This window comes from Macaca thibetana, chromosome 16 (assembly GCF_024542745.1).
Source record: "Macaca thibetana thibetana isolate TM-01 chromosome 16, ASM2454274v1, whole genome shotgun sequence".
Taxonomy (NCBI): Eukaryota; Metazoa; Chordata; class Mammalia; order Primates; family Cercopithecidae; genus Macaca; species Macaca thibetana.
The window spans coordinates 52,375,001-52,393,711 of record NC_065593.1 but is presented as its reverse complement, the minus strand read 5'-3'; the positions used below and the strand labels follow the sequence as shown (position 1 = coordinate 52,393,711).

General features: G+C 47.8%; 3 protein-coding genes across 7 annotated transcripts in view; 2 read left to right on the top strand and 1 right to left on the bottom strand.

Annotated features, from left to right (window-relative positions):
- RPL27 (ribosomal protein L27) overlaps nt 1-18,711 on the bottom strand; it is a 67,626-nt gene that overhangs the window by 24,293 nt on the left and 24,622 nt on the right. The window contains exon 1 of one of the 5 annotated variants that reach the window (XM_050762974.1): nt 12,518-12,527. The exons of 3 other annotated variants lie outside the window; for them this stretch is intronic. The gene's annotated coding sequence lies outside the window, so the exon portion shown is untranslated. Of the gene's footprint in view, nt 11-12,517; nt 12,528-18,711 lie in introns of those variants that run through there. One more of the 5 variants, XM_050762975.1, reaches the window with a different exon arrangement.
- AARSD1 (alanyl-tRNA synthetase domain containing 1) overlaps nt 1-18,711 on the top strand; it is a 76,170-nt gene that overhangs the window by 47,294 nt on the left and 10,165 nt on the right. The window contains exons 2-4 of the mRNA XM_050762782.1: nt 14,271-14,325; nt 14,471-14,599; nt 18,302-18,461. Of these exons, the coding sequence (XP_050618739.1) occupies nt 14,287-14,325; nt 14,471-14,599; nt 18,302-18,461 (328 nt within the window). The 5' untranslated portion in view covers nt 14,271-14,286. The remainder of the gene's footprint in view (nt 1-14,270; nt 14,326-14,470; nt 14,600-18,301; nt 18,462-18,711) is intronic.
- On the top strand, nt 23-10,344 carry PTGES3L (prostaglandin E synthase 3 like). Its single transcript, XM_050762928.1, has 8 exons — nt 23-499; nt 894-1,007; nt 1,114-1,180; nt 1,290-1,388; nt 6,638-6,727; nt 8,008-8,061; nt 9,181-9,202; nt 9,270-10,344. Exons 1-8 carry the CDS (start codon nt 363-365, stop codon nt 9,281-9,283), a joined length of 597 nt encoding a protein of 198 aa, XP_050618885.1. The 5' UTR covers nt 23-362; the 3' UTR covers nt 9,284-10,344.

Here is an 18,711-nt window from a genome sequence, read left to right as displayed (position 1 = left end):
CCCCCCCTGCTGCTATGGCAACGGCGTGTTGGCCTGAACCCCAGAGGAGTGGTGGGCGGAGCCTGAAGTTCCGAAGTCCCCGAGGGTGCCCTTTCCCAGGGGCTTTAATTCAGGACAATAATGTGTTATTGAGCACCTATTGTGAATCAGACACTGAGCACACAGCTTTGGAGAAACAGGTGAATGATACCGGGGAAAAGTCATTCCCTGCGTGTAGCGTCTAGGGCAGCCTTTGCCCTGGTTCCAGCAGATGGATTGTCTATTCCTAGTCTGTGCGTTTCTGAAGACCCCAGGGTGAAGGGCTGCAAGGATTAAGCTCTCCCAGAGTATCTCCAGAGTGCAGATCCCTTGGCTGCCAGGTCATGTTCTCTGTTCCTCTCAACTGTTTTCCCGACCATATAAGGGGAGGCAGCTGCTGGGGGCGTCCCCAGGATCTAAAGATAGCGGCCCCTGCCTGGAACTCTAAATGCCACCCTGGAGCGGGAGCCGCAATGGCACGGTGAGTGTTTCCGGCTCCGGTGCTCCCCCTGGCCCTTTTCCCTGGAGATTCCCTGCTCCAGGTCTTCTGGGCGCTCCAGGTTCTGTGAGGCCCCATGGGATCCCCAGACCCCTGGTCTCTGTAACTGTGGGGTGAAGGAAGGTGTGACCTGAATGTTCTCCCTGACCTCCTACTTTCCTAGTCTGGCACGTTCTATTCTTCCCAGGTTCACACTCACCACACCCACCCACTCCTGTCATTCCCTTCCCTTTCACCCCTTCTGTCTCATTTAGCTCCACTTTGAAAAAACTGTGGCATCAAACATCCCCGGGTAGTCTCCTGCTTCCATCTTTCGCAAATGCCCTCAGTCTTCCCTCTCCCACCCCTATGAAGCCCCAACTCAACTTCTCTTTAGGCAGCACGCCCGGACCCTGTGGTATGACAGGCCCAAGTATGTGTTCATGGAGTTTTGTGTTGAGGACAGCACCGATGTCCACGTGCTTATTGAGGATCACCGCATTGTGTTCAGGTAGTGGCCCTCCCCTCTGAGGGCCTGGCTTCCCGGGAACCTCCCTCTTCTCCTAATGTCCCCACACAGAGTATTCAGCATCTCCTCAGCTTCATTGTCTCCTCAGCTGCAAGAATGACGATGGAGTGGAGTTATACAATGAGATTGAGTTCTATGCCAAAGTGAACTCCAAGGTAAGGGTGAGATGGGACAGTAAGGTCTGGATGGAAACCGGGCTGCCCAGGGAAACTGGAGATTAATTCTAAACCCCAGACCCTAAGAATGAGGCTCTCTATCTGGCAGGACTCCCAGGATAAGCGCTCTTCCCGCTCTATTACTTGCTTTGTGAGGAAATGGAAGGAAAAGGTGGCCTGGCCCCGGCTTACCAAGGAGGATATCAAGGTAGGTGTATGGAAAGTGGCCTGCTCCTTCTCTCCATGCACCCAGGTTAGAGCTGGGATCGTCCTTGCCTCCTTTCCAGCCAACATTCAATCACTCACCAAGTCCTGCCTAATCTTTTTTTTCCCAACTGTATTAGTCTCTCTCATTTATTTTTATTTTATTTTTTTATTTTTGAGACAGAGTTTCGCTCTTGTTGCCCAGGCTAGAGTGCAATGGCATGATCTCGGCTCACTACACCTCCACCTCCCAGGTTCAAGAGATTCTCCTGCCTCAGTCTCCCGAGTAGTTGTGATTACAGGCATGTGCCACCACACCCGGCTAATTTTCTATTTTTAGTAGAGACGGGGTTTCAACATGTTGGCCAGGCTGGTCTCAAACTCCTGACCAGTTGATCCGCCTGCCTCGGCCTCCCAAAGTGCTGGGATTACAGCCATGAGCCATGGCACCCGGCCTCAGCCAATTCTTGTTTTTTTATATTCCAGTCCCAGAAGTAGTTTCCACTGTAGAAATTAATTGATCAGCCGGGCGCGGTGGCTCAAGCCTGTAATCCCAGCACTTTGGGAGGCCGAGACGGGCGGATCACGAGGTCAGGAGATCGAGACCATCCTGGCGAACACGGTGAAACCCCGTCTCTACTAAAAAATACAAAAAAACTAGCCGGGTGAGGTGGCGGGCGCCTGTAGTCCCAGCTACTCCGGAGGCTGAGGCAGGAGAATGGTGTAAACCCGGGAGGCGGAGCTTGCAGTGAGCTGAGATCCGGCCACTGCACTCCAGCCTGGGCGACAGAGCCAGACTCCATCTCAAAAAAAAAAAAAAAAAAAAGAAATTAATTGATCAGTGTTATTCTTTCTTTCTTTCTTTCTTTTTTTTTTTTTTTGAGATGGAGTTTTTCTCTTGTTGCCCAGGCTGGAATGCAGTGGCACCATCTCAGCTCACTGCAACCTGCACTTCCCGGATTCAAGCAATTCTCCTTCCTCAACCTCCTGAGTAGCTGGGATTACAGGCGTGCGCCACCACATCCAGCTAATTTTTCGTATTTTTTTGAGGCAGAGTCTCCCTCTGTCACCCAGGCTAGAGTGCAGTGGCAAGAACTCGGCTCACTGCAACCTCTGTCTCCTGGGTTCAAGTGATTCTCCTGCCTCAACCTCCTGAGTAGCTAGGATTACAGGTGCCCGCCACCATGCCCAGCTAATTTTTGTAGTTTTAGTAGAGACAGGGTTTTGTCATGTTGGCCAGGCTGGTCTTGAACTCCTGACGTCAGGTGATCCGCCCGCCTCAGCCTCCCAAAGTGCTGGGATTACAAGCCTGAGCCACCGTGCCTGGCCATTTTTGTATTTTTAGTAGAGATGAGGTTTCGCCATGTTGACTAGGCTGGTCTGAAACTTCAGACCTCAGGTGATCCGCCTGCCTCAGCCTCCCATGGTGCTGGGATTACAGGCATGAGCCACCATACCTGCCCCTGATTAATCTTATTATTGCTATTAGTGGCTTATAACCAGGCTTTACTGACTCCTAAATATTAATGAATTCACTACTTAATTTCTTCCTAGTTCAAGCCTCATCCAACATACGGTGAGAAGTTTGTCGGGTATTTTCAGTCTCATTTTCAGTCCATCCTCTGTGTTGCCCCCAGCATGGTCTGTCTAAAACACACATTTGACCCTGACACTCTCCCACTTAAGGCCCTCCAATGTATCCTCTTTAAAGGTTGAAAACTGACTGCCTGATAGCTGGATCTGGCTCTCAGATTTGTTTTAATCTTTTTTTTTTTTTTTTTTTTTTGAGATGGAGTCTCGCTCTGTCGCTCAGGCTGGAGTGCAGTGGCGTGATCTCGGCTCACTGCAAACTCTGCCTCCCAGGTTCACGCCATTCTCCTGCCTCAGCCTCCTGAGTAGCTGGGACTATGGGTGCCTGCCACCACGCCCAGCTAATTTTTTTGTATTTTTAGTAGAGATGGGTTTCACCGTGTTAGCCAGGATGATCTTGATCTCCTGACCTCGTGATCCACCCACCTCGGCCTCCCAAAGTGGTGGGATTACAGGCGTGAGCCACCCTGCCTAGCCTGTTTTAATCTTTACATTGTCAAAAATTATTTTAGCCACCGCGCCCGGCCTAAAATAATTTTTGACAATGTAAAGATTAAAACAGGCTAGGCAGGGTGGCTCACGCCTGTAATCCCAGCACTTTGGGAGGCCGAGGCGGGCGGATCACAAGGTCAGGAGATCGAGACCACGGTGAAACCCCGTCTCTACTAAAAATACAAAAAATTAGCCGGGCGCGGTGGCGGGCGCCTGTAGTCCCAGCTATTCAGGAGGCTGAGGCAGGAGAATGGCGTAAACCCAGGAGGCGGAGCTTGCAGTGAGCCGAGATCGCGCCACTGCACTCCAGCCTGGGCGACAGAGCGAGACTCCGTCTCAAAACAAAACAAAACAAAACAAAACAAAAATTATTTTAAGGCTAGGTGTGGTAGCTCACACCCGTAATCCCAGCACTTTGGGAGGCGGAGGCAGGTGGATTGCTAGAGGTCAGGAGTTCGAGACCAGCCCAGACAACACAGTGAAACCCCATCTCTACTAAAAATACAAAAAATTAGCTGGGCATAGTGGTACACACCTGTAGTCCTAGCTATTCAGGAGGCTGAGGCAGGAGAATCACTTGAACCTGGGAAGTGGAGGTTGCAGTGAGCTGAGATCATGCCACTGCACTCCAGCCAGGGTGACAGAGCGAGACTTCATCTCAAAAAAAAAAAAGCTGGCCAGGCGTGGTGGCTCATGCCTATAATTCCAGCACTTTGGGAGGCCGAGGCGGATAGATCACGAGGTCAGGAGTTCAAGAGCAGCCTGGCCAACGTGGTGAAACCCCATCTCTACTAAAAATACAAAAATTAGCCGGGCATGATGGCGCGTGCCTGTAATCCCAGCTACTTGGGAGGCTGAGGCAGGAGAATCACTTGAACCCAGGAGGCGGAGGTTGCAGTGAGCTGAGACTGCACTACTGCACTCCAGCCTGGCAACAGAGCAAGACTCCATCTCAAAAAAAAAAAAAAAAAGAAAATATTTTGACTCATTACTGACGTTAAAAATTTTTTATTAGTTGCTAACATTTAAAAATGTGCATCTTGTAAAAATCCAGACTATAAGCTTCTGTTGAAAAATGGGAGGCTGGGAGAGGTGGCTCACAATCCCAGCACTTTGGGAGGCTGAGGTGAGTGGATTGCTTTAGGTCAGGAGTTCAAGACCAGCCTGGCCAACATGGCGAAACCCCATCTTTACTAAAAATACAAAAAATTAGCCGGACGTGGTGGTGCAAGCCTGTAGTCCCAGCTACTCGAGAGGCTGAGGCGGGATAATTGCTTGAACCCAGGAGGCATAGGTTGCAGTGAGCTGAGATCTCACCACCGCACTCCAGCCTGGGCAATAGAGTGAGACTCCGTTTCAAAAAAAAGGAAAAAAAAAAGGCGGGGGCCAGGTTCGGTGTCTCACACCTGTAATCCCAGCACTTTGGAAGACCAAGGCGGGCAGATCACGAGGTCAGGAATTTGACACCAGCCTGGCCAACGTGGTGAAATCCCGTCTCTACTAAAAATACAAAAGTTAGCCAAGCATGGTAGCGCGTGCCTGTAATCCCAGCTACTCTGGAGGCTAATGCAGGAGAATTACTGGAACCCGGAAGGTGGAGGTTGCAGTGAATCGAGATCATGCCACTGCACTCCAACCTGGGGTTTCACCGTGTTGGCCAGGCTAGTCTCAAACTCCTGATGTCAAGTGATCCACCTGCCTCGGCCTCCCAAAATGCTGGGATTACAGGTGTTAGTCACTGCACCTGACCAATAAATATCTTTTGAATGAAGGAGTGAATAACTTCTTCCCTGTATAAATGTGGAAACTTTGGAAAATGGACCTTGAAGGGTTGTCTCTGACTCCATGGAATGTAGCTTGTCTTTTTTCTTTTTTTTCATGACAGAGTTTTACTCTTGTTGCCCAGGCTGGAGTGCAGTGGTACGATCTCAGCTCACTGCAGCTTCCACCTGCTAGGTTCAAGTGATTCTCCTGCCTCAGCCTCCCAAGTAGCTGGCATTACAGGCATGTGCCACCATGCCCAGCTAATTTTGTATTTTTAGTAGAGATGGGGTTTTACCATGTTGGCCAGGCTGGTCTTGAACTCCTGACCTCAGGTGATCCACCCACCCTGGCCCTGCAAAGTGCTGGGATTACAGGTGTGAACCACTGCGCCCGGCTGCAGCATGTCTGTCTTGTTGGTTGACTCCTATGTTGCTTTATGATACAATTATCTTTCTAGATGTATTGTCTCTTGAGTCAATTGGCTCCTGGAGGGTAGGAGTTCTTCTCCTTCTTTTTTTTTTTTTTTTTAAAGACGGAGTCTTGCTCTGTCACCCAGACTGGAGTGCTATGGCGCGATCTCAGCTCACTACAACCTCCACCTCCCGGGTTCCAGCAATTCTCCTGCCTCAGCCTCCCGAGTAGCTGGGATTACAGGCACCCACTACCACACCCGGCTAATTTTTGCATTTTTAATAGGGAGATGGGGTTTCACCATGTTGGCCAGGCTGGTCTTGAACTCTTGACCTCATGATCCACCTGTCTCGGCCTCTCAGAGTGCTGGGATTACAGGCGTGAGCCACCATGCCCAGCCTTCTTCTTTTTTTTTTATTTTTTTTATTTTTTATTTTTTTTATTTTTTTTTGAGACAGAGTCTCGCTATGTCGCCCAGGCTGGAGTGCAATGGCGCGATCTCGGCTCACTGCAAGCTCCGCCTCCCGGGTTCACGCCATTCTCCTGCCTCAGCCTCCCGAGTAGCTGGGACTACAGGCGCCCGCCGCCTCGCCCGGCTAATTTTTTTTTTGCATTTTTAGTAGAGACGGGGTTTCACCGTGTTAGCCAGGATGGTCTCGATCTCCTGACCTTGTGATCCTCCTGCCTTGGCCTTCCAAAGTGCTGAGATTATAGGCATGAGCCACCATGCCTGGCTGGAGGGTAGGACTTCTGAGATTTTCAGACCCTATCATGCCTAGCTTTGTGTGTAGATTAGCAGGTTCATGGTAAATCTTTGTGAATGATGATGATGACATGGGAACCTGAAGGGGGCTGGTCAAAGGGGTGCAGTTGGGAAGACTATGGACCTACCGACCCTCTTTTCCCCAAGTGTGCTCCCATGCATATGCTCACACTCTCCCACACACTCCTGCTCCTGCCCTCCGGGCCTGTGACTCTTGGCGCTTCTTCTTGCAGCCAGTGTGGCTGTCTGTGGACTTTGATAACTGGAGAGACTGGGAAGGGGATGAAGAGGTGGAGCTGGCTCAGGTGGAACATTATGCAGAGGTAAGAGAGAGTACCTGCTGTGTTCTGCTCACTTGATCATTCTTTGTGTTTCTGTGCACACACGTCTCTGGAGGATTGTCACTGGGGCCATGCAGAGATATGCAAGCTCTCTAGGCAGGTTACGCATTGATGCTGATGTTCTTTACCTATTTTGTACAATGTTTATTTAATAGGGATGAGAGGAAAGAATATTATTGAAATTATATACACATTGATTCACTTATTCAGTGTGGAGCCTGTATTCTGAAGAAGTTTGACAAAAGCTTTTTCCACTTTTCTGTAATTCTTGTTCTCCTATTTTCTCTGTGTGTGTGTGTGTGTGTGTGTGTGTGTGTGTGGTTTTCTGTCGCCCAGGCTGGAGTGCAATGGCACGATCTCAGCTCATTGCAACCTCTGCCTCTGGGTTCAAGCAATTTTGCCTCAGCCTCCTGAGTAGCTGGGATTACAGGTGCCCACCACCACGTCTGGCTAATTTTTGTGTTTTTTTAGTAGAGACCGAGTTTCACCGTGTTGGCCAGGCTGGTCTCGAACTCCTGACCTCAGGTGATCCACCTGCCTCAACCTCCCAAGTGATGGGATTACAGGCGAGAGCCACTGTGCCTGTCCTGTGTGTGTGGTTTTCTTTTCGAGACGGAGTCTTGCTCTGTCTCCCACGCAGGAGTGCAGTAGCTCTCTGCAACCTCCACTTCCCAGGTTCAAGTGATTCTTGTGCCTCGGCCACCTGAGTGGCTGGGATTACAGGCATGCGCCACCACCCCTGGCTAATTTTTTTTTGTCTTTTTGGTAGAGATGGGGTTTCGTCATGTTGGCCAGCCTGGTCTGGAACTCCTAGCCTCAAGCCTCCCAAAGTACTGAGATTACAAATGTGAGCCACCAAACCTGGCCTGCGCGTGCGTGTGTGTGTGTGTGTTCTTGAGCCAGACAACTTCGTGCGAAGTTAAAACTAGCAGTATAAAAATTCACATCATAAATCATTGGCTCCCAATAAATCACACACTGTATCGTTATATTATTTGGTTTCAGTTATAAAAACACTAGCCGATTCCAATCTTGTAAGGAGGATGGATTTGTAAGGAGGATGCTGTGTGTGTGTCTTTGTGTTTAAATTTTTTTAAGAAGGGGATCAATTTACTTTTCTCAAATTCATTCCAGTGATGTTTTAAAGATGGGAGCAGTTGCCTGACCGGTCTGGCTGCAGCCATTCTTCTATGGCCCATCAGTGTGCAGATTGTTCTTCCCTCACTCCCTCCTCCCTTATGGTTATTTTTTCTTCCCACTAGCTTTTGCAGAAGGTCAGCACCAAGAGACCTCCACCTGCCATGGATGATTTGGACGTAAGTAAAGCCTTCCCCTCAACCCTTCAGTTTCTTTGTAGCCCTTAAAATTAACCCACCAGAGAGCTCCTATCCCAGTTCCTAGCACACAGTAGTTCTCAGTGCCTGTTAACCAAATTTGAATTTGACTCAAGAGGGCTAATATTCTTTTTGGGGGGGCGTGGGGGAGGAGTTTCGCTCTGTTGCCCAGGCTGAAGTGCAGTGGCCTGATCTCAGCTCACTGCAACCTCTGCCTCTTGGGTTCAAGCGATTCTCCTGCCTCAGACTCCTGAGTAGCTGGGAATATAGGCGCCCGCCACCACGCCTGGCTAATTTTTGTATTTTTAGTAGAGACAGGGTTTTGCCATGTTGGCCAGACTGGTCTTGAACTCCTGACCTCAGGTGATCCACCCTCCTTGGCCTCCCAAAGTGCTGGTGTGAGCCACCGTGCCTGGCCCAAGAAGGCTAATATTCTTCTCCAGACTTTAGAAAACCCTAGCAAGACCCTCCTGCTTTCCATCTCCCCCGCTGTTTCTCCATCCTAGAGAAGACCTGGCCCTGCCGAGCATCTTTACAGCTGTAAGGAGCAATAGCATTAATTAAAATTCTGAAACTAGGGTGGGTGTGGTGGCTCACGCCTGTAATCCCAGCACTTTGGGAGGCCAAGGCAGGTGGATTGATTGTGCTCAGCAGTTTGAGACCAGCCTGGGCAATCGGGCAAAACCCTGTCTCTACCAAAAATACAAAAATTAGCCAGGCATGGTAGCGTATAACCCCAGCTACTCAAGAGGCTGAGGTGGGAGGATCACTTGAGACTGTGGGGTAGAGGTTGCAGTGAGCTGAGATCACACCACTGCACTGCAGCCTGGGTGATGAAGCAAGACCCTGTCTCAAAAAAAAAAAAAAAAAAAAAAAAAAAAAATTCTGGAAACTATTGATGTAAGACAAAGTAGCATTGGTTTACTTAATATCCAAAGTAAGTTAAAACCTTCATATTAGCCTCCTAGGTTGGGTGGTTTAGGAAATCACAAAAAGAAACTTGGAGAGCAGGAGGGAAGGAGCAGTTTATTTGTTAACACAAATGTTCCTGCTTTGCAGGGTCTACAGGTGCTTTGTCTTTTTTTTTTTTTTTTCCTCTAGGATGATTCTGACAGTGTGGACGAAAGAAAAAAATACTAAATAAAAAAAAAAAAGAGAAAAAAAAAGGAAAGAAAAAGAGAAAGAAGACGCAACAAGTAATTAACTTTCTACTACAGCAAAGCTGGGAAGGGAAGGCGGCTGTGGCTATTTTCCAGTTGTTCTGGAAAGCTAGCGCCTAGGCCTTTGTCAGCGCTTTGGCTGTGCACCAAGTTCCTCTGACACCTCTGAACTTTCCTAGAAGCTCTTTATTAAGGGTCGTCCTTCAAGCTTGTCTTCCTTCTAGGCACTTGACTATGGCCTCACATCAGATGCAGGGTCAGGGAGGGGTAGACTGGTAGGGCTTCGGATTTCTTACTGATTGGTTTATAATCTCTGTGTTTAGGCCACTTGATTATTTGAGTATGTGTGTGTATGTGGCAAAACAAAAGCCGAAGAAGAATGGAGATTATAGAAATCTCTATTATGTGTGCATATGGGGAAAGCAAAAAGCCAAAGAAACAGATTATAATAAATCTCTAGGAACTGTTCTCTGTCTGTTTCCTTATTGTACTTACTCCTCCTGGTGGCAAGCCTCTTCTCCCTCTAGTAACCAAGCTAGGGTGGTTCCTCTTGCCCAAATTTGTGCTCTGATTTCTTACAGCTAATTCTGTCATCTCTAGAACCAGCCACTTCAGCTTCCTGCACACTCTAGAAATCTCTTTATACTTTTTTTTTTCCCCCAAGATGGAGTCTTGCTCTGTTGCCCAGGCTGGAGTGCAGCGGCATGATCTCAGCTCACTGCAACCTCCGCCTTCCGGATTCAAGCAATTGCCTCAGCCTCCCAAGTAGCTGGGACTACAGACGTGCACCACCAGACTCAGCTAATTTTTGTATTTTTCACCTGAGATGGGGTTTCACCATGTTGGCCAGGCTGGTCTTGAACTCCTGACCTCAAGTGATCCTCCCACCTCAGCCTCCCAAAGTGCTAGGATTACATGTGTGAGCCACCACACCCGGCCCTCTTTATACTTTTAAAACTGATTGTTACTCTGGTTAATGTCTATGTTTATTTGTCCATTCAATAGCTATTCCATTTGTCCATAAATATTTTTTGAGTGCCTAATATGTACAACTGACTATAACTTAAACAAAATAAATGCATTGCCTACAGACTTTGCTCTTGAACTCATGGTAAACTATTAGGATTTACTTTAAAAGTAAACTTTATTTATTTATGTTTGAGATAAAGTCTTGCTTTCTTGCCCAGGCTGGAATACAGTGGTACATTCATTATTCACTGGAGCCTTGACATCCTGGGCTCAAGTAATCCTCCTGCCTCAGCCTCCTGGGTAGCTAGGACTACACCGCACCTGACTAAGTTAAAAAATATTTTTGTAGGCTGGGCACAGTGGTTCACGCTTGTAATCCCAGCACTTTGGGAGGCTGAGGTGGGTGGATCACCTGAGGTTGGGAGTTTGAGACCAGCCTGACCAACATGGAGAAACCCTGTCTCTACTAAAAATACAAAATTAGCCAGGCATGGTGGCTCATGCCTGTAATCCCAGCTGCTCCAGAGGCTGAGGCAGGAGAATGGCTTGAACCTGGGAGGCGGAGGTTGCTGTGAGCCGAGATCACGCCATTGCACTCCAGCCAGGGCAACAAGAGCGAAACTCCATCTCAAAAAAAAACCCCATATATATATTATATGTTTTATATATATAATATATGTTATATTATATATGTGTTATATATTATATAATATATATAACATAATATATAAAAACATGTTATATATTATATATAATATATATAAAACATGTTATATATGATATTTGTATATTTTTTGTAAAGATATAATCTTGCTATGTTGCCCAGGCTGCTCTCGAACTCCTGGCCTTAAGCCTCCTGCCTCAGTCTCCCAAAATGCTGGGATTATAGGCCTGAGCTACCATCCCTGGCCCCATACTGCATTACAAATACTATAATACCTATAATTTATTTTATACTACATAGTTCTAAGGTATAACTATATAATATACAAAACAATATATAACATGGAACATAAACATATATAGTATGTATTATTTATATGCAGTATATTATTAAAACTTAATCATAATTAGCAAATGTGATGTGTGTGTCTGTGTGTGTACACAACTGGAATCATACCATCCGTATCTTGCACTGTGCCCTTTTTCATTTAATATATATGGGAGATCTTTACAACTCAGAACATATAGATCTAACTCATTTTTTTTCATGGCTACATGGTATTCCATTGAATGTATTTTTCATAATTTCACAGGTTCCTTATTGAGGGACATGTAGGTTGTTAGTCTTTTACCATTTTAGGTCGTTAGTCTTTTACCATTTTCTTTCTTTCTTTTTCTTTTTTTTTTGAGACAAAGTCTCACTCTTGTCCCCCGCAGGCTGAAGTGCGATGGCGCGATCTTGGCTCACTGCAACCTCCGCATCCCGGGTTCAAACGATTCTCCTGTCTTGGTCCCCCTAGTAGCTGAGATTACAGGCGCCTGCCACCACGCCCGGCTAATTTTTGTATTTTTAGTAGAGACGGGGTTTTACCATGTTGGCCAGGCTGGTCTAGAACTCCTGATCCACCTGCCTTGGCCTCCCAAAGTGCTGGGATCACAGGCATGAGCCACCATGACCAACTTGACCAACCGTCTTTTACCATATTCAAACAATGTTGCCATCAACATTTAAAAATGTGGATCTTCACGTATTTTTGCCAGCATATCTGTAGGGTACATTTCTAGAAGTAGAATTGCTAAGTCAAAGAGTAGATAAAATACATTTAAACATTTTGATAGCTGTTACCAAGTTGCTCTTTGATGAAATTGTACCAATTCTCACCCCTTGAACATTGAGTGTTCCATTCTCTAAAAGGTTTCAGATATTTGACAAGATACAAATTAGTACCTGGTTTAATTTGCTTTTTTTTTTTTTTTTTTTTGAGATGTAGTCTCCCTCTGTCAGCCAAGCTGGAGTGCAGTATGGTGATCTCAGCCAACAGCAACCTCTGCCTCCCAGGTTCAAGCGATTCTCCAGCTTCAGCCTCCTAAGTAGCTGGGATTACAGGCGCCCGCCACCACACTGAGCTAATTTTTGTATTTTTAGTAGATACAGGGTTTTGCCATGTTGGCCAGGCTGCTATCGAACTTCTGGCCTCATCTGATCCAGGCACCTTGGCCTCCCAAACTGCCGGGATTACAGATGTGAGCCACTGTGTCCTGCCCAAACTATTTTTTTTTTAATTAAATTAATTTTTTTTGAGACGGAGTCTCGCTGAATTCGCCAGGCTGGAGTGCAGTGGCGCGATTTTGGCTCACTGCAATCTCCCCCCTCTCGGGTTAAAGTAATTCTCTCGCCTCAGCCTCTCAAGTAGCTGGGATTATATAGGCACGTGCCACCACGCCTGGCTAATGTTTTTGTATTTTTAGTAGAGACGGGGTTTCACCATGTTGGCCAGGCTGGCCAAATTGTTTACTTTTTTTTTTTTTTTTTTGAGACGGAGTCTCGCTCTGTCACCCAGGCTGGAGTGCAGTGGCTCGATCTCCACTCACTGCAAGCTCCACCTCCCAGGTTCACGCCATGCTCCTGCCTCAGCCTCCCCAGTAGCTGGGACTACAGGCGCCCGCCACCATGCCCGCTATTTTTTTTGTATTTTTAGTAGAGACGGGATTTCACCATGTTAGCCAGGATGGTCTCAATCTCCTGACCTCGTGATCTGCCTGCCTCGGCCTCCCAAAGTGCTGGGATTACAGGCGTGAGCCACCGTGACCGGCCTTACTTTTTTTTTTTTTTTTTTTTTTTTTTTTTTAATTGAGACAGAGTCTTGCTCTGTCGCTCAGGCTGGAATGCAGTGGTGCAATCTCTGCTCACTGCAACCCCGCCTCCCGGTTCCAGCGATTCTCCCGCGTCAGCCTCGCGAGTATCTGGGATTACATGTGCCCGCCACCACGCCCGGCTAATTTTTGTATTTTTAGTAGAGACAGGGTTTTTTTTTGTTTTTGTTGAGACGGAGTCTCGCTCTGCTGCCCAGGCTGTAATGGAGTGGCACGATCTCAGCTCCCTGCAAGCTCCGCCTCCCAGGTTCCCGCCATTCTCCTGCCTCAGCCTCCGGAGTAGCTGGGACTACAGGCACCCGCCACCACGCCTGGCTAATTTTTTGTATTTTTAGTAAAGACGGGGTTTCACCATGTTATCCAGGATAGTCTCGATCTCCTGACCTCGTGATCCGCCTGCCTTGGCCTCCCAAAATGCTGGGATTACAGGCGTGAGCCAACGTTCCCAGCCAAGGGTTTCTTTCTTTTTTTTTTTTTTTTTTTTTTTGAGACAGAGTTTTGCTCTTGTTGTCCAGGCTGGAGTGCAATGGCGTGATCTTGGCTCAACGTCACCTCTGCCTCCTGGGTTCAAGTGATTCTCCTGTCTTGGCTTCCCAAGTAGCTGGGATTACAGGCATGCACCACCACACCCGGCTAATTTTGTATTTTTAGTAGAGACAGGGTTTCTCCATGTTGGTCAGGCCGGTCTCGAACTCCCAACCTCAGGTGGCAGCCTTGGCCTCCCAAAGTGCTGGGATTACAGGTGTGAGCTACCATGCCCGGCCGAGAGGCAGGGTTTCGCTATGTTGGCCAGTCTAGTTTCGAACTCCAGGCCTGAGGTGATCCACCCGCCTCGACCTCCCAAAATGCAGGGATTACAGGCGTGAGCCACCTCCTCCAGCCCCTTGCTTTCTATTTCTACTGGGCAGCGCTGCTCAGTAACCATGCCAGTCCCGTACCCGCCTCTATGCAGCTGGGAATACTTACATCCCTGGGGCCCAAAGTGGCTCGCTAAACCACGTGCCTTGTCCGGGCCGCGTTTATTTTGTTTGTTTGTTTGTTTTTTTCCTCCTGGTCTTGTCCTTTGTAAAGCCTTAGAACAGTCGTTAAGCAACCCAGCAAATATGCAATTCGCGTTTTCAGTAAATTTATCCAAACCGCATTCCATTCTTTACCCTCCTGCTTCTGCGCAGACACGCTCCCTTAATGACGTTTGTCCCACGTCGCTCTCCGTTCGCTCCCAGGCTTCCCTGCGCGTGCACCTCTCTCCGCGCCTGCAGGTATGGCGTTCCGGTGTCAGCGTGACAGCTATGCTCGAGAGGTACGGCGTCACGGGCGAGGCACTTGAGACTGCCCGGCCGGCAAGGCGGTTTGGGGAAGAGGGTGCCACGTGGAGGGATTCAGTCCCGGTGTGGAGAGGGCTGGGGCTGGGGTTGGGGCTTATTCTCTCATTCCTTTCCCTTCAGTTCACCACCACCGTGGTCTCCTGCCGTCCCGCGGAGCTGCAGACTGAAGGGAGCAACGGCAAGAAAGTGCTGAGCGGTTTCCACGTGGTGCTGGAAGACACACTGCTTTTCCCTGAGGGCGGGGGACAGGTACCAAGCCAATCTCTTCTCAGGAAGCCCCAAATTTCTTTGTGCTCAGGCAGGAAATGCTCTCCTGCCCCTTTTTTCTCAGCCATAATGAATTCAGATGAGCCTTAGCTTAATTCATTTTGTTATTCATTCAATAAGTATTTATCAGCAAATGCTTATCTAGACTTAACCTGTGCTAGATATTATTCCAGGCTGTAAGGATAACCGGTAAACAACACGGTGCCGTTATATACGTGGAATGTTGATTGAAGACAACTGTGTGTGCTAAGTATAAGTAATAAATAAAAACCAAGTAAAGGGAAAGAGAGTGATGGGTTACTTGTCTAGATGAAGGGTAATTTACTTCAGTAGAGGCCTAAACGAAGTGAGGGGGTGAGTCTTTGCAATTATCTAGTGGTGCTGGGGGAAGGGGGTGTATTCAGGCAGATAGGATAGCGGGTACAAAGGCCCCAAGGAAGGAATTAGCTTCGGGTGTTTGTTAGGGGCTGAAAAAGATGTTCCTGAAGGAGTTCAGGTGAGATAGACGGGTTCCAGTAGTATAGCAGAGAGCATACTTATCAGTGCTGTGATGAGGACTAGGTACAGCATGAGCGCAAGTGGGGTACATTGTGAACATGGAAGAGGAGGATAATAACAACAAAGGTGGGCATTATGAGAAAGGCTTTTCTTTCTTTCTTTCTTTCTTTCTTTTTTTTTTTGAGACAGAATCTCAAGCTGGAGCACAGTGGCATGATCTCGGCTCACTGCAGCCTCTGCCTCCTGGGTTCAAGTGATTCTCCTGCCTCAGCCTCCCGAGTAGCCTGACCAACATGATGAAACCTTGTCTGTACTAAAAATTAACCAGGCATACTGGCAGGTGCCTGTAGTCCCAGCTACTCGGGAGGCCGAGGCATGAGAATCACTTGAATAGGGAGACTGATGTTGCAGTGAGCTAAGATTGTGCCACTGCACTTCAGCGTGGGGGACAGAGCAAGACTGCGTCTCAAAAGAAAAAAAAAAAAAGGTGTATTAAGGTGTGTGGGTTTCATTCAGGAAACTGCAGTGTACCATGCAGGTTATTTTCTTTCTTTTTTATTTTTAAGAGACAGGATCTTACTATATCACCCAGGCTGGAGTGCAGTGGCCTGATCCTAGCTCGCTGCTGCCTGGAACTCCCAGACTCAAGCAATCCTCCTGTTTTAGCCTCTCCAGTAGTGGGGACTACAGGCGCACAACCAACATGCTTGGCTGATTTTTTGTAGAGATGAGGTCTCGCTTTATTGCCCAGGCTTATCTTGAACTCCTGGCCTCAAACTGTCCTCCCACCTTGGCCTCCCAAAGTGCTGGGCCTACAGGTGTGAGCCACTGCCCTAGCCTCCATGCAGGTTCTTTTTTTTTTTTTTTTTTTTTGAGACGGAGTCTCGCTGTGTCGCCCAGGCTGGAGTGCAGTGGCGCGATCTCGGCTCACTACAAACTCCACCTCCCAGGTTCACGCCATTCTCCCGCCTCAGCCTCTGAGTAGCTGGGACTACAGGCGCCTGCCACCATGCCCGGGTAGTTTTTTGTATTTTTAGTAGAGACGGGGTTTCACCATGTTAGCCAGGATGGTCTCGATCTCCTGACCTCGTGATCCACCCGCCTCGGCCTCCCAAAGTGCTGGGATTACAGGCTTTAGCCACCGCGCCCGGCCTACATGCAGGTTCTTAAGCAAATAAGTGACATGAGAGAACATGTTGAGCAGACTTGGTACTGAGAAAGTTCTAATTTCATGTCAGTCATTATTATGGTGATTTTCCCAATGTGAAGAGTTCCCTGATCTGCTGAAGGAAAACCTGTGACCTCAAGTATCCATAGAAGGTCTCATTTTAGGCAGCATTTCTTTCAGGAAGTCTTTTTTGATTCCCCAAGACTGTTAGGTCTCTTTCCTTTGAGGTTCTCTAACATCATATACTTTTTCATGTTATGGCATGTTATAGGTCATATTGCAAGTGTCTGTTTTCCAGCCTCTGTTCTCTAGACTCTTAAGTTCCATGAGAAACCATATCTTGTTTACATTGTATTCTGGGGCTGGCACAGTCTTTTATAAGCAGTTGGCACTTGAAACTGTTTTAAATGAACTTTTTTTTTTTTTTTTTTGAGACGGAGTCTGGCTCTGTCACCCAGGCTGGAGTGCAGTGGCGCGATCTCGGCTCACTGCAAGCTCCGCCTCCCGGGTTCACGCCATTCTCCTGCCTCAGCCTCCCGAGTAGCTGGGACTACAGGCGCCCGCCACCTCGCCCGGCTAGTTTTTTGTATTTTTTAGTAGAGACAGGGTTTCACCGTGTTAGCCAGGATGGTCTCGATCTCCTGACCTCGTGATCCGCCCATCTCGGCCTCCCAAAGTGCTGGGATTACAGGCTTGAGCCACCGTGCCCGGCCACTTTTTTTTTTTTTTTTTTAAGACAGTGTCTTGCTCTGTTGCCAGGCTGGAGTGCAGCAGCGTGATTTCGGCTCACTGCAATCTCCGTCTGCCAGGTTCAAGCGATTCCCCTGCCTCAGTCTCCCAAGTAACTGGGACTACAGGCGCGCACCACCATGCCCGGTTAATTTTTTGTATTTTAGTAGAGATGGGGTTTCACCATGTTGGCCAGGATGGTCTGAATCTCCTGACCTTGTGACCTGCCTGCCTTGACTTTTCAAAGTACTGGGATTACAGGTGTGAGCCACTGCACTCGGCCCTTTTTTTTTTTTTTTTTTTTAATGAGACAGTATCTCACTCTGTCACCCAGGCTGGAGTGCAGTGGCGCAATCATAGCACACCGCAGCCTCAACCTTTTGGGCTCAAGTGATTCTCCCACCTCAGCCTCCCAAGTAGCAGGTAGTATCATGGCCAGCTCATTTTTTATTTTTCATAGAGGTGGGGTCTCACTATGTTGTCCAGTCTGATCTTAAGCGATACTCCTGCCTTGGCCTCACAAAGTGGTGGGATTACAGGAATAAGCCACCATGCCCAGACTAAATGAACATTTTTGAATCTAATTCTAGTAGCACTGCAAGAGGATGGAGTGGAGGGAGGGAGAAAAAATCAGGTCATTTTTTATTTTTTTATTTTTTAGTTTTTTGAGACGGAGTCTCGCTCTGTCGCCCAGGCTGGAGTGCAGTGGCACGTTCTTGGCTCACTGCAAGCTCCGCCTCCCAGGTTCACGCCATTCTCCTGCCTCAGCCTCCTGAGTAGCTGGGACTACAGGCGCCCGCCACCACGCCCGGCTAATTTTTTTGTATTTTTAGTAGAGACGGGGATTCACCGTGTTAGGCAGGATGGTCTCGATCTCCTGACCTCGTGATCTGCCCGCCTTGGCCTCCCAAAGTGCTGGGATTACAGGCGTGAGCCACCGCGCCTGGCCCAAATCAGATCATTTTAGAGACTACTAAAGAATCTAGACTAAGGCAATGAGAGTTGAGGATTAAGGTTCTTTGAGTTTTGCTAAAATTTTTGTTGCTATAGTTACAGTCTCTTTTTTAAATTCTGTTATTCTGAAGATCACAACACGTAGGTGTTTAGAATGAAAAGGACTGAGAATCCTCTCATGGAACAAAGTGGACTCATCTCATTTGGCATTGCTTTCTCCATCTCTCTTAGGGAGCCCAAATTCTGGGTCTGTCTCTCACCCTAGAGAGTCTTTGTACCTAGGAGTTAGGGTGAGCCCTGCCTTGCCATTGATTATGTTTACTTATTTCCATCAGCCTGATGACCGTGGTACAATCAATGACATCTCTGTGCTGAGAGTGACTCGCCGCGGGGAGCAGGCTGATCATTTCACACAGACACCCCTGGATCCAGGAAGCCAGGTTCTGGTTCGGGTAGACTGGGAGCGGAGGTTTGACCACATGCAGCAGCATTCAGGTAAAGGCTGGGATGGGGGACATAACACCAGGGCAGTTGCCATGTATGGGGATGCCATGATGACTGAGACGTAGTTTGGGTTCTCTAGGAGTTAACCTTTTGGAAGAGACAGACTATTCAGAATCAGCTGTAATTCAGGAAGGATATGCTAAATATTATAACAGCAACATGAACAATTGAAGTAAAAAAAAGTATTAGAATAATTGCTGGATTTAGGTATTATCAGCTTCCCACTTGATATCTCCATCTG